General features: G+C 38.5%; 1 protein-coding gene across 21 annotated transcripts in view; it reads left to right on the top strand.

The window, feature by feature from the left end:
- HP1BP3 (heterochromatin protein 1 binding protein 3) overlaps window positions 1-15260 on the top strand; it is a 39427-nt gene that overhangs the window by 9418 nt on the left and 14749 nt on the right. For all 21 annotated transcript variants that reach the window (XM_038531723.1, XM_038531728.1, XM_038531730.1 and 18 more), the window contains 4 exons: window positions 1398-1557; window positions 4239-4382; window positions 6250-6330; window positions 7497-7651. In XM_038531723.1, coding sequence (XP_038387651.1) covers window positions 1398-1557; window positions 4239-4382; window positions 6250-6330; window positions 7497-7651 — 540 coding nt within the window. The remainder of the gene's footprint in view (window positions 1-1397; window positions 1558-4238; window positions 4383-6249; window positions 6331-7496; window positions 7652-15260) is intronic.

Below are 15260 nucleotides of genomic sequence, written 5' to 3' on the forward strand. Positions count from 1 at the left end.
CAAAATCTGACCTGGGAAACACTTCACCATTTTATTCCTGCCTTTGCCTCTGTGAGTTGTTTTTATATGCTTATGTTAGAAAACATTAATCTGTATCAGCCATTGCCAGAGTCACCTAAACTCTGTGTATATTTGATAGAGTATTTATTCATCATTTGGAGGGTGACTTTGAGAACTGAAAGTGAAATTTGCTACTCATAATCTGTAGACTGGTGGCAATTCTTTTTTACTTTTATTTTCTTTTAAAGATTTTATTTATTATTTATTAGAGTATGCACAAGTGGGGCGGGGGTGACGAGAGGGACAAGCAGGTGCCCTGATGAGCAGGGAGCCCAACGCAGGGCTTGATCCTGGGACCTCGGGATCATGGCCTGAGCCAAAGGCAGATGCTTAACTGACAGCCACCCAGGTGTCCCAGCAATTCTTTTTTAAAATTTTTTTTTTTTTTTAAGATTTGTTTTATTTATTCATGAGAGACCCAGAGAGAGAGGCAGAGACACAGGCAGAGGGAGAAGCAGGCTCCCTGCAGGGAGCCTGATGCGGGACTCAGTCCCCAGACCCTTCAAAAAAAAAAAAAAAAAAAATCCCCAGACCCAGGATCGCACCCTGAACCAAAGGCAGACACTCAACCACTGAGCCACTCAGGAGTCCCTCTTTTTTAATTTGAAGTGTTTTGTTTTTGTTTTTGTTTTTTGTAGGACACCTGGTTGCATTCTGTTCTTTTCATGGTTGTTCAGAACAGTTAGGAATTACTTTTTAAATAAAAGAATAACTTAGTAGTAACTATACCTTTGGGTGTAGTCCTCAGGAAATCCTTTATAGATTTAAGTTCTGTGGGATTTTTAGCAGCTACCTTGTATTTCGGGTCCATGGAGTGCTGTGGTTATTTGGAATACAATTCATGGAATACTTTACGGCTCACAAAATTGGTTTTACAAATATAATCTCCTAATTCTTCCAACAACTTGTAAAATATTTGGCCTTATATTACTGTCTGACAGCTGAGGAGGCTGAGAGTCAGGTCACCTGCCAAGGTCATGTAGTAATAAATGTTAGAGCAAAAACCCAAACCCAGGTCTTCCAACTTCTCATTTTGCTGAATGACATGTTTCCTAGAATTCATTTTGAAATTCTCATTTCTTTAGTGGACTGGCCTTTCATACCAGTGCTCATTTATCTGACTCCTCTCTCCTGCACCTAAGAGAAAACACCTTTTTGGTCCATTTTTAGTATTCAAAAATTTTTAAGGTTTTATTTTGTAAAAATTTGCTCATTTAAGGTATCACTTTAGTGTGGAAATAAAACATTATTATCCTTCCTTCGTCTATTCTTCTTTCTGACTTTATACCTCTTTCTATACAGTTTACTTTGCATAATAACAATTCTTTGTTTTAAAGTGAGAAAGATCAGTCTAAAGAAAAGGAGAAGAAAGTGAAAAAAACAATACCTTCCTGGGCTACCCTTTCTGCCAGCCAGCTAGCCAGGGCCCAGAAACAAACACCGATGGCTTCCTCCCCACGTCCCAAGATGGATGCAATCCTAACTGAGGCCATTAAGGCAAGTTTTTATTATAAGCAGTTCATCTTAGATTTATTTTGTTCGTCTTTGGATTATTTGAAAATGGCATATTCCTGTCCAGACATGAAAAATCTTGCTCTGCTTCCTAAAAGATATTTAAATATAAGAAAGCCATTATGAAGTTTATGCTTTTTTTTTTTTTAAGAAAATCACTTTCGGTGAGCGCTGTAAATTTTTTTAATTTAGATTACTTCAAATAGCAAGTATTTTTAACCAGTTTTGTTTTGTTTTGTTTTGCTCAGTTTATTGGTTAAATATGGTATTTATTTGAAGGCTGAACCTTTAATTCATTCAGTAAGCATTTAAGGACTAACTTCTCTTTATCAGTAAACTTGATAGGGAAATAGTGGAGAATGAAACAAACAGGGTCATCTTTGCCCTTAAAAGGTCTGATTGTGACTGAGTAATTGAATAGCATAGAAGATTTTTATTTTAAAATAAATACACTGTGTTTAGCTCCATTTCAAAGCTGAGTGTCTAATACTGGTAGTAGGTAGCTTTCTCACCTGAACTCTAAGATACCCTTTTAGAAACCTTACTACTTTGCTTTGTCACCAAAAGTTCTTCTTGCCCAACTTCATGACTTTGCTGTAATCTACTGACTCCCATTAGCTTATGAGTCCTAGCTTTTTATTTTTTTTTAAGAGTTTATTTATTCATGAGAGAGAGAGAGAGGCAGAGACACAGGCAGAGGGAGAAGCAGGCTCCCCACAAGGAGCCCGATGTGGGACTTGATCCGGGACCCCAGGATCATGCCTTAAGCCAAAGGCAGGCACTCAACCACTGAGCCACCCAGACATCCCTAGCTTTCTTATTTTAATTTTTAAGGTCATCTTGTAATCTGACCTTGCCTTTTTAAAGTTTTTCTGGTTACTTTTGCCTTGTTAATTCTCATGATGAGGTGATAATCTCACTAGCTCTTCTTATCATCTCATCATGCAAATTAACAAGATGCCCTCCTTTTAAGGACCTTGTTGCTAGGGATCTGAGTCAAAATTGGGGAAAGAGGGTTAAAGACCAATGTGAGCCAGGGTGGTGTACAGAGGAAGAAGCAGCCTAGTGGACATTCTCAGAATTTGAGAACACACACCACTGACACATAAAACTGAAAAAGGGTTTGCCTTCAGGCCTCTCCGTGTACTCTTTCAAGTGCTCTCAACTCCTTAAGACTTTTTGGTCTAGATAGCTTGACTATAGTGAGATCTTGTTCCTTTGTATAGCCTTTCTCCCAGGATTTCAGATCATGGACCTCTCAGCCTAGGTCTGGAGGAGAGTAGGGTAACAGTGAGGTTGGAGAAGGGACTAAAATTTTAAAATAGTGAAACAGAAATTAGAACAGTATAATTATGCCTAAAGAATAGTTTGAACCTGATATGCATATTTGTATAAAACAAGGGGTATATGTGTGTGTGTTCCATACAGTGTAACAAATCATGATTTTAAACCATTGATACCATTTTGTGAATAAATCGGGAGTCCTGATGTCTTCTTCCATCTCAGTGTCAGTTTGGTGGTGCATGGAATTGTTTGTATCTTCTTAGAAGATCAGGAGTAAACTTCAATAGGTTGTGATAGATCAGAGATACTTACTTGAAGTAAGTAGATGAATCATATTAACACAACTTTGTTTTATCTTGTACAGTTTTTCTTTGTCATCAGAGTATATAAAATAACATTCAGCCAGATTTTTTTTGAAGGTTTTATTTATTTATTCATAAGAGACACACGGGGGTAGGGGTGGGCAGAGACATAGGCAGAGGGAGAAGCAGGCTCCCTTCCAGGAGCCCAATGCAGGACTCGATCCCAGAACCCTGGAATCACGCTCTGAGCTGAAGGCAGCTGCTAAACCGCTGAGCCACCCAGGCGTCCCCAGATCTTTGTCCAATAAGAATAAGTGCCACATTCAGTTTATAGACAATGCTAATACAAAATTGGTGGACTAGCCCATTACACAGATAATGGATGCTCCTTATGTGGGCTTCAAAATGTGAAGCATTTGAAAAAAATTTGCCACTTTCATGACTTAATGACCTACTTAAGTCTTCATGGGCATTAATCAAATGGAATATAACTAAATTAGATGGAAACAAAAGAGGGCATTTTACGTCTCAATCGAATGCTCTCATTGTTACCCAGAACTCTGGTCAAGATTTTGCCATCTGTAAACCAGTTTTATGCCATTTATTCAGATTTTCTTTGTTTATATTCTTTGCTGACCTTCACACAAAGCCTACAGAGAAACATTGGTCCTAGTTTGCTAAAGCTCATTCCATAAAATGAACCAGATCTGTAATCCTACAAGTAATAAAAAGGTTCTGTTTTCTTCCTTTCAGCGCTGAAGATGTCTTTTAAATATAGAATAGAATTAAAATGGAAAAAGATTCTTCCTTGATAGACAAAATGTTGTTCACATGTTGTATTTTCTCTTTGCCTGTTTTGAACTAAGTTAAAATTATTGTTCCAAAAATACTATAATTGTGTTTTTCAACAGCTATGATGAACAGAAGTTACCTGAAATACTATTCGTTCTTCCCTGCCATTTTTATCATCCTTTGTTGAGTTCACCTCCAAAATAATTTTGAAAACGTGTGTCAGATTCTCTGTCTAATGAAAAATGGCTAGTATAAAGTAATGTATAGTTTGGTAAATCTTTTTTCTAGGCATGCTTCCAGAAGAGTGGTGCGTCAGTGGTTGCTATTCGAAAATATATTATCCATAAGTACCCTTCTCTGGAGCTGGAGAGAAGGGGCTACCTCCTTAAACAAGCACTAAAAAGAGAATTAAATAGAGGTGTCATCAAACAGGTATTAAAACAATTATTGGGGATGAGATCATTTCAACATCTATTAGCTGTAAGTTCACAATAATATTTAGGCTTTTTATGTCTTGAGATCATGACCTGAACTGAAATCGAGAGTCAGATGCTTAACCAACAGAGCCACCTAGGTGCCCCATAATTGGATTTTCTTTGGGCCACTTATGCTTGAGACATGTAGTACTGAATATGAGAGATGGGGTTAAGGAATCATTTTATTGCAGCAGCAAAAAAGAATTACTCTTGTCTTTGTTACTTTTAAAGGCTAACTTACATGACTAGACTTATTGCCGTTACAAATTTGTAAATAGGTTCACATTAACTTTTTTTTTTTTAAGATTTTATTTTTATATTCATGAGAGACAGAGAGAGAGAGAGAGAGAGACAGGCAGAGGGAGAAGCAGGCTCCATGCAAGGAGCCCGACGTGGGACCCGATCCCGAGTCTCCAGGATCACGCCCTGGGCCGAAGGCAGGCACTAAACTGCTGAGTCACCTAGGCTGCCCCAAGCTCACATTAACTTAACAATATCTGAAACTGTTGAAACTTGTTAGGAGCATCAGAGAAACCTGAGTAAATTGAGACTAGTACTGAAACCAGTATTGATTTGAGGCATAAATCCATATTATTTTGCATAGTACATCAAAATATTACTTAGAATTATAAAGACTTAAAAGTTGGAATGGACTTTTATCTTAAATCATCTTCAGAAATCAGTAACTACTGTGATTCCACAGTAGTGGCAAAAATGGTTCAGAGGACCTAGTTAACTGCATTCCGAGAATCCTGTTGCCTTTCTTTCATACTTTTCTGCACAATTTGATTAATACAGAATTTTGTGCAACTCAGGCATTTAAATTCTGATTAGTAACTTTCAGCAAGTACTTCATTCCACAAATATATATATTGTTCCTGGGTGCCAGGTGTTTCAAGACCCATCAGTGAGGAAAGCAGATTCCTGCTGTGGAGCTTGTTAAAGCTTTCTCAAAATGTTGTATAATTGATATTTATAGAGCCTTTAAAACAGTCACTGATTAAAAGGTATTATTTTAACCAATGTAATTAAAACCATAGACTTGTCCTCTGTCATAGTGTATGTCAGCACAGCTTGAATTGGCTTTGTTTTTCTTTATGAAATATGCTTTATGACCTGTTCTTGCCTTGTAGGCTGACCTCAGTTTGATGCTTTAAACAATAGTTTATAGGCTGAAAGCATTTCACCTTGATTGCTACATTCACAGTAGCACAAAGCTAAGGTGGGGAGGACTCCAGTTAGTGCAAATCAGCTTTAAAGTTGTATGAAAGTGCTTTGTAAACTGGAAATCTGTATTAAGACATATATACCATCGTATGGGGTGGCTAAGGATTAATTACATAGCTATTCCCATGTGCAGTAATAATCACTGATGGGCGATCTGGGAAACAGTAGTAGGCTGTAAACTTGTGCCAAGGAATGACCTTCCTTTCAAGATAGCGGTTTTCTCATTTTCCGCAAGAGATTGTCCCTTTATTCGTGGTACTTTCTTGGGGGGTGGAAAGTTCGTAGACTATTTAACCTGGTATCAGAGTAGCATTCTTTCCAGTTTTGTAGATGAGGAAACAAAAGCTCAGGAGCTCTTCGGGGTTGTCCAATATTAAATGGCTAGATGGTACGATAAATAGGATTCAATCCCAAGTCTTTCAATCTATCCATTGTTTTTTTCTCTGAAGGGTTGAACAGCACTTTACATCAGTTCTTTTATCACCATGCCCTGTACTTTGCTTAGACCTAGTATTAATTAGTATTAATAAATATTAATACCAGAATAATTTAAAATAAAAATATTGGTTATTGTAACTAAAATTAATTTACCTTAGGTAAAAGGAAAAGGTGCTTCTGGGAGTTTTATTGTGGTCCAAAAATCAAGAAAAACACCTCAGAAATCCAGAAACAGAAAGGTAAGAAGTCCATACCACAGTTTGAGCACTGTAAAACTATTTCTTCTACTAAAAATAGTAGCATTGAGTATTCACTGTGTGCCAGGCACTATGCAGAGTGCAGCCTTTCTACTAAAGCCCAAAGAAGTTGTAAATGATTTACTCATTATCAGCCAGCTAGTGAGTTGAAAACAGGCAGTGTATAAATCCAACCCTGTGTACTTAACTGCCATACGTTGAATTGTGAGCAGTTGTATGAATTAATATTACTTTTAATGAAATATCTTCTAACTAAAAAGGGCATATAAGTACCTCTTTACCCAATATTAGACCCCAAAACTATATCCAGTGCCACAGCCTGCCTGCCTTTTTTTTCTCTTTTATTTTATCTTTTCTTTTCCTTCCTTTCCCTCCCCCCCTTCCTCTCTTCCTCTCTCTCCTTTTCTTTCTTTCTTTTTTGTACATACTAACACTTTTCCTCCTTGAGATCCATTATTTCCTTTATGGAAAGTATTTGTACAATAATAAAGTGAAATATGTAGTATTTCCTCTATGTCAGTAACTGAAATCATGACTATTCCTCTACATCTATGTTTTTGCAACTCTAAAGATTTTTGTACTTTTCTCCTATAACTTTGAATGAAATGAACTTTTGTATCGTGCTTTTTGGTGCTGCATGATCCTCTTTATTCTTTGTTACTGAAGGCTAAGAATAAACTAGGACCTTTAAAGTCACTTTTTTAAAAAATTGTTTTTATTTAGAGACAGGGAGAGAGTTGAGGGGGGTATTGGGAAGGGGCAGAGCAAGAGAAAGAATATTAAGCAAGCTCCACACCCAGTGTGGAGCGCCATTGGGGATCAGACTCACTTTCTTGAGATCATGACCTGAGCCAAAATCAAGAGTCAGGCACTTAGCCAACTGAGCCACCCAGGTATTCCTCTTTTCATTTTTAATACATATTTTTAACTTACAGTCCAAAATTCTTATCTCCAGTTGCCACACAAGTGCCATTATACCCCTGTGTCGTATTTATTTGCATGTGGAAAAAAGTGATAGTTTTCTACAAGTTAGTTGATTGGGCAGTCAGTCCTAAATTAAGAAGGCCCTTGAGTTGAAATATAGAAGCATTTGAACAGAGAACTCTATGTTCTGTAATAATGATAATTTTTGATATTATATATTTCAGAACAGAAGCACTGCAGTGGATCCTGAACCACAAGTAAAGTTGGAGGATATCCTCCCATTGGCCTTTACTCGCCTTTGTGAACCTAAAGAAGCTTCCTACAGTCTCATCAGGAAATACGTGTCTCAGTATTACCCTAAACTTAGAGTGGACATCAGGTATGAGCTGTTGGCCTAGACTTTAAAGTACAGATATCTGTTATTCCCTTAGCCCTTTTCTCATGAGAAAGGAGAAAGAGTAAATATTCAAGAAGGAGAACATGTAGCTGAACTAAGAATAAAAGCCTTTTTGTAGGGTTTGGTTTTTTTTTTTGGGGGGGGGTTCATTATGTTTTCCTTTTTGTATTTCCATTATAGTTTCTTTTTGAAAAAAATCCACAGTAGAATATGTTTGGGTTCCCTGCGGGGAGTCTGCTTCTCCCTCTGCCTATGTCTCTGCCTCTTTCTCTCTCTGTATCTTCCATGAATAAATAAATAAAATTTTGAAAAATCCACATGTTAACCAGGCGTCCAGATGTTAACTCTTATAAGAGCTTGCTAGAGTAATTCTTTTCACCATGTCAATTGCTAGAATATTTAGCATTAAATTTTATGTCCTCTTAGCTCTCATTATTTTTTAAATTTTAATGTTTTCTTTCTTTCACTGTGGTAAAATACACATAAACACAAGATGATGTACTATCTTAGCCATTTTTAAGTGTATAGTTCAGTGGAGTTAAATATATTTGTAATGTGCAAACATCACCACCATCTATTTCTAGAACTCTTCTTGTAAAATTGCAGCTCTGTACCTCTAAAATAAGAAATCCCTTTTCCACCTGGCCACCACTATTCTACTTTCTGTCTCTATGATTTTGAGTACTCTAAGCACTTCATGTAATTGGAATCATACAGTCTTTACCTTTTAGTGACTGGGTTATTTCATTTAGCATAATGTCCTTCAGAGTTCATCCTTATTGTCACATGTTAGAATTTCCTTCTTTTTAAGGCTGAATAGTATTCTTTTGTTATATGTACTACATTTTACTCCTCCATTTGTCTGTTAATGAACACTTAAGTTGACTTTCACATTTTGACTATTGTGAATAATGCTGCTATGAACAGTGTAACATCTCTTTGAAACCCTGCTTTCAGTTCTTTGCAAGTATATACCAAGAAGTGGAATTGCTAAGGTGATATGATAATTCTAGTTTTTATTTTTTGAGGAACTGCCATACTTTCCCCCCCAGCGGCTATATCATTTTACATTGCAGCCAACAGTGCACAAGGGTTCTAATTTCTCCATGGCCTCATCAACCTCTGTTTTTCTGATTTTTTGATACTAGTTATTCTTAATTGGTATGAAGGTGACTGGTATACATTCTTTTTTATTTTATTTATTTATTTTTTATTTTATCTTTTTTTTTAATATTTTATTTATTTATTCATGAGAGACGCAGAGAGAGAGATGCAGAGACACAGGCAGAGGAGGAAGCAGGCTCCATGCAGGGAGCCCTAACATGGGACTCAATCCCGGATCCCCAGGATCACACCCTGGGCTGCAGGCGGCACTAAACCCCTGTGCCACTGGGGCTGCCCTATTTTATTTTTTTTAATATTTTATTTATTCATGAAAGAGAGGGAGAGGCAGAGACACAGGCAGAGTGAGAAGCAGGCTCCATGCAAGGAGCCCGACGTGGGACCCGATCCCGGGTCTCCAGGATCATGCCCTGGGCCAAAGGCAGGCACTAAACCGCTGAGCCACCCAGGGATCCCCTACATTATTTTTTATTTAGAGTTTGAAACATAAGAGAATACAGGTTTCTATAAACGTCTACAAAGAAACAGTATAATATTTTCATCATTTAAACATTTAATGTAAAATTCTGGGAGAATTTTGGTAGTAATTCATTTCTAAAAAGTTGCTACTTGGAGCACCTGGGTGGCTCAGTCAGTTAAGCATCTGTCTTTGGCTCAGGTCATGATCCCAGGGACCTGGGATCAAGCCCCACATCGGCCTCCCTGCACAGCAGGGAGTCTGCTTCTCCCTTTCCCTTGGCCCCTCCACCCCATTCATGTGTGCACACTCTCTCAAAGAAATAAAATCTTTAAAAAAGCGGGGGGGCGGGGGGAGGCTGGCATTTGGGTGGCTCAGTGGTTGGGCATCTGCCTTTGGCTCCGGGCATGATCCCAGTGTTCTGGGATCGAGTCCCATGTCGGGCTTTCTGCATGGAGTCTGCTTCTCTTTCTGCCTGTGTCTCTGCCTCTCTATGTTTCTCATGAATACATAAATAAAATCTTTAAAAAAATAAAAATAAAAAGTTGCTACTTAAAAATATCTAGACTGATCATTTAGACTGTCCTATGTGCTAATTTGTGGATTCGGGCAGGTATATTAATTTTTTCAAATTTATAATTCACAGACTTTGTAGTTTGTTTATGTGAGATCTCTTTTTGTTTTTGTTTTGTTTTTAAAGATTTTATTTATTCATGAGAGACACAGATAGAGAAAGGCAGAGACACAGGCAGAGGGAGAAACAGGCTCCAGGTAGGAAGCCTGAGCCTGATGTTGGGACTCGTCCCTGGGCTGAAAGCGGCGCTAAACCGCTGAGCCACCCGGGTTGCCCAATTCCTACAATTTTTATATTGCATGCACATTGTCCTGATACTTGCTCAGTACCAATATTTATTGGCATTATTGAGGCATGCAATTATAATTGCTGAGGTTTCAGCCCAAAAGCCACATTTTCAGAAAAGCACTTGGTGCTCTTCAGAGCACCCAGTTAAAGAGTCAGTGAAATGATGCAAAAGAAAAGGGAACTATAAAAGCACAAAGTTTGAAATTAAATCCTGATTTTATTTGTGTTTTATCTGCCCTGAATATGACCCACAGATACAGCTCTGAGCTAGAAATGCATGTAGGATTCATTTAAAGATGGAAACATATGTCACTTTTACCAGTCTTTACTCTGGTAGCTGGAGACCATATCTTCTCCCATCTTTTTTCTTTCCTTACCATACTGCTCTCCTCAGAGTAGATGATGCTTATTGCTAAGCAGCATATTTTCACTCCAGGTTTAATATTTAGGAACATTTCCTGGAATTCTCTTTTTTTTTAAAAAAAAAAGATTTTATTTATTTATTCATAGACACAGAGAGAGAGGCAGAGACACAGGGAGAGGGAGAAGCAAGCTCCATGCATGGAGCCCGATGTGGGACTTAATCCCAGGTCTCCAGGATCACACCCCAGGCTGCAGGTGGCGCCAAACCGCTGCGCCACCAGGGCTGCCCCTTGTTTTGTTTTTTTAAAGGTTTTATTTATTTATTCATGAGAAATAGAGAAAGGGGCAGAGACAGGCAGAGGGAGAAGCAGGCTCCATGCAGGGAGCCTGAAGTGGGAATTGATCCCAGGTCTCCAGGATGAGCTCCTGATGAGCCACTCAGGCTACCCATTATCTTTTTTTTTTTCTTTTTTCTTTTTCTTTTTTTTTTTTTATTCATAGAGAGAGAGGCAGAGACACAGGCAGAGGGAGAAGCAGGCTCCACACAGGGAGCCCGATGTGGGACCCGATCCTGGGTCTCCAGGATCATACCCCAGGCTGCAGGCGGCGCCAAACCGCTGCGCCACCGGGGCTGCCCGCTACCCATTATCTTATGTTGCAACAGAATTTGCCTGATAATAGATAGGTTATCAACCTGTAAGTGGTAATAAGCCTGAAGACCTTTTTCTATAACCTTATTAATGGTTAACTTTTTCTTTTGAAATCCTTTTTCCTTTTACTTCTGTGAAACCATATTAATTTTCTCTACCTCTTATGGTAGTAGAATCCTGTCATACATATAATTAACATGACAATTTAGCTATACTAACAAAATAACAAGAAAAATGCAGTTTTAAAGTATGAGTTATTTGTAACTTGCTATCTACAATCTTCCCCCGCCTGCCTTTTTTTTTTTAATTCTCCTTAAGCTCTATACCCACTGTGGGGCTTGAACTCATAACCCTGAGATCAGGAGTCTCTTGCTTTACTGACTGAGCCAGCGGGATGCTCCTTTCTTATTTTTTTAAACCCACTTTTGTCATACATTACTCTCAACCACCTTACTTGAATTACTTTACCTGTCAGTGTCACCAGTGCACCTCCATATTGTAAATTTTAGTAGTCCATTCATAGTCCTTAACTTACTTGTTAGTCTTCCACTCGCATTTGACACTGTCAAGGACCCCTACTTGCCTTGGACACTTTCTTCGCTTGTCTTCTAGGTCAGCACATCTTCCTGATTTTCTTCCAATGTCACTCTCCATTTTTTCTCAGTTTCCTAAGGGTTGCCAATCTCTCATCTCTGGATAATGTTACAGTACCCCAGGATTAGACCTTAGGCCTCTTTTTTTCTTTTTTTTTTTTTAAGGCTTTGTTTTGTTTTGCTTCTTTTGTAATCTGTATACCTGATGTGGGGCTCAGACTCATGATGCCAAGATCAAGAATCTCATGCTCTTCTAACTGAGCTAGCCAGGTGCCCCTCTTGTCTTTTCTATCTACATTTCACTTGGTAATTCTTTTCACTGTCAAAGCTATACTAATTTACAGTCTATAAATTTAGCCCATACTTCCTTCCTAACTGCTCGTTCCCATAGATACTTATTTGGTGTCACTACTTGTGTTTCTAACTTGACATATTCAAAACTGAATTCTTGACCTCTTCCCCAAGACACTTTGTGTCTTCCATATCTTCTCCATCTCGGTTAATGGCAATATCATCTTGCTAGTTGCTGAAGCCAAAAACATTGGTTTTGTGCTGGTCTCTTCTATTTATCCCACCCCTCCATCTAATCTGTAAGTAATTAGTTTGGCTTTGGCATTAAGATACACCGATAAACAGACCTCTTATCATTACCTCCACTATTACTGCTTTCTTCCAGGCCACCACTGTCTCTCACTCGTATTACAGCAATAATTTCCTAACTGTTCCTCTCATGCTTCCCACCCTTCAGTGTGTTCTTTGAACATAGCAATGAGAGTGGGCACCTTTAAAAATGTAAGTGAGATCATTCAAACCTTCCAGTGGCTTTCCAGCCCTCTCATAGTTAAAGCCAGAGTCTCTAAAAACAGTTGTTCCCTTTGCCTGGATGGTTTTCCCCATAACCCACTTTGCTCACTCCTTCACTGCCCTCAGGTTTTTACTGTAATGTCATCGTTAGAGTGCCTTGATGTCTTCCTGTTTTTTAATCATTTTATTTTGGAAACTTTCAAGCATACTCATAAATGTAGAGAGAACATAGCCATCATACTAACATTATTTTCAACAAAAGTAGTAAGTCCTTAACATCCAATATGCAGGCCATGTTCATATATCCCCAGTTGTCTCCAAAATGACTTTTTTTTTTTCCCAGAATTACTTTTTATAGTTGGTTTGTTTTAGTCAGTGTCCAAACATGGCCCATACACTGCATTTGTTTGATGGAACCACCTAAATTACATCTGCAACCTTTCCCTCTTCTAATTCAGAATTCTACCTCTCTGCCTTATTTTTCTCCATACCACTCATCACATTCTAACATACACTGTATCCACCTGGTCTTTTAAAATTACCTATCTACCCCATTAAAATGTCAGAATCCTGAAAGCCAGAATTGTTTATATTCATTTCTATTTCCTCTAAGCCAAACACATGGGTAGATGCTCAATAAATATTAGTTGAATGAGTGAATGAATGAATATGGGCATTTCCCCTGGCCATTCCATAAAAAGCATGTGTCCTGGAGCATGTGAAATGAGACGTGAATCTCTTCTCATATACTGGAGGCTTGAGAGCATTGTGGTTAAGAGCACAAACTTTGGAACCAGACCACTTGGGTTTAAATCCTGATTCTGTCATTTGCTAGCTTTGTATCACTAAATAATCTCTTTGTGTCTCAGTTTCCTCATTGATAAGCAGTGTATCAATAAGATTGTTAGGAGACTTATCTCTTAGTACAAGTTAAGCACTTAGAACAGTGCCTGGCACATAGTAAGTGTTCAACTAATGTTAATATTATTATCAGTCTCAGATCCACCATCATTCTCATGGTATGAGCATTACACTGTGCTAAATATGATTCTAATGTTTAAAGAATATTTTTTAGGGGACCTGTGGCTCAGTCAGACAAGTATCCCAGTTCTTGATTTTGGCTCAGGTAACGATATCAGGCTGGTGAGATCGAGCCCCATGCTGAGCGTGGAGCCTGCTTAAGATTCTCTCCCTCTCTTTTGCCTCTCCTCCACCCATTCTTTCTTAAAAAAAATAAATAAAAAGATTATTTTTTATATAAAATTCAAGTCACCTCCTTAATCTGGTGACAATGATTTTTTTGCAACCCTAAATTAAAAACCAGGCATGTTGGGTTTACATAGAGACTTTGGGTTCACTCTAAGAAGGTACCTTTAGAAACTTTTTTTTTTTTAATTTTATTTTAAGATTTTATTTATTCATGAGAGAGAGAGAGAGAGAGAGAGGCAGAGACATACACAGAGGGAGAGACAGGCTCCCTCTGGGAAGACTGATGAGAGACTGGATCCAGGAGAGTGACCTGCTCAGACAGATGCTCAATCACTGAGCTACCCAGGTGCCCCACCTTTAGAAACATTCAAGGGTAATTTTATCTCATGGCATTAGGAATCATTGTGTCTGGTATAACTCCGTCATACTCTCTTTGTGATTTCCTCTTTCTGTCTCCACCAAAATAAGAGCATAGCCCAAGATCCCATTGTATATCCTATACTTTTTCTTTTTTTTCTTTTTTTCTTTTTTTTTTTTATAAATTTTTATTTATTTATGATAGTCTCACAGAGAGAGAGAGAGGCAGAGACACAGGCAGAGGGAGAAGCAGGCTCCATGCACCGGGAGCCCGACGTGGGATTCGATCCCGGGTCTCCAGGATCGCGCCCTGGGCCAAAGGCAGGCGCCAAACCGCTGCGCCACCCAGGGATCCCTACTTTTTCTTTTTAACCTCTCGGTGACCCTTAGATTCTTAACATTTTCAACTCAAAGTAATTTCAATTTCATGAGTCTTTTTTTTGTTTTTTGTTTTGTTTTTGTTTTTGGTTTTTTTTTACAGATTTTATTTATTCATGAGAGACACAGAGAGAGAGGCAGAGACACAAGCAGGCTCCATGCAGGGAGCCCGATGTGGGACCCGATCCTGGGTCTCCAGGATCAGGCCCTGGGCCAAGAGTGGCGCCAACCCACTGAGCCACCCAGGCTGCCCTTCATGAGTCTTTTGATCTTAATTCCATTTATGCATTTCTAACAGACTGATCTTTTTTATTTAGCTGCTTGCAATTCAGAATCCTTGCTACTATTAGTTGCAGTTTTGTTTTCCATCCCTTACCTTTGATTCTCTGTGCATGGCTTTCATTTCTGTATGGCTTAGTGAAGACTGATTTTTCTCCACAGTTGAAAAATATGGCCATCAGTAGTCCCCCATTATTTCCTGCTTCTAATTAAACTTGACGTGATTATCTAATTAAAAACAAAACTTGTTATAATAAGTCTCTTGAATTTGTATAGGACTTTTTAAAACACTTGTTTTTTTAAAAATTTTTATTTATTCATGAGAGATACAGGGAGAGATGCAGAGACACAGCAGAGGGAGAAGCAGCCACCCCCCTCCCCGCCCACCAAGGAGCCTGATGCAGGACTTGATTCCAGGATCACACCCTGAGCCAAAGGCGGACGCTCAACCGCTGAGCTGCCCAGGCGTCCCTAAAACGCTTTTTTTTTTTTTTTTTAATTTTTATTTATTTATGAT

Source organism: Canis lupus, chromosome 2 (genome assembly GCF_011100685.1).
Source record: "Canis lupus familiaris isolate Mischka breed German Shepherd chromosome 2, alternate assembly UU_Cfam_GSD_1.0, whole genome shotgun sequence".
Taxonomy (NCBI): Eukaryota; Metazoa; Chordata; class Mammalia; order Carnivora; family Canidae; genus Canis; species Canis lupus.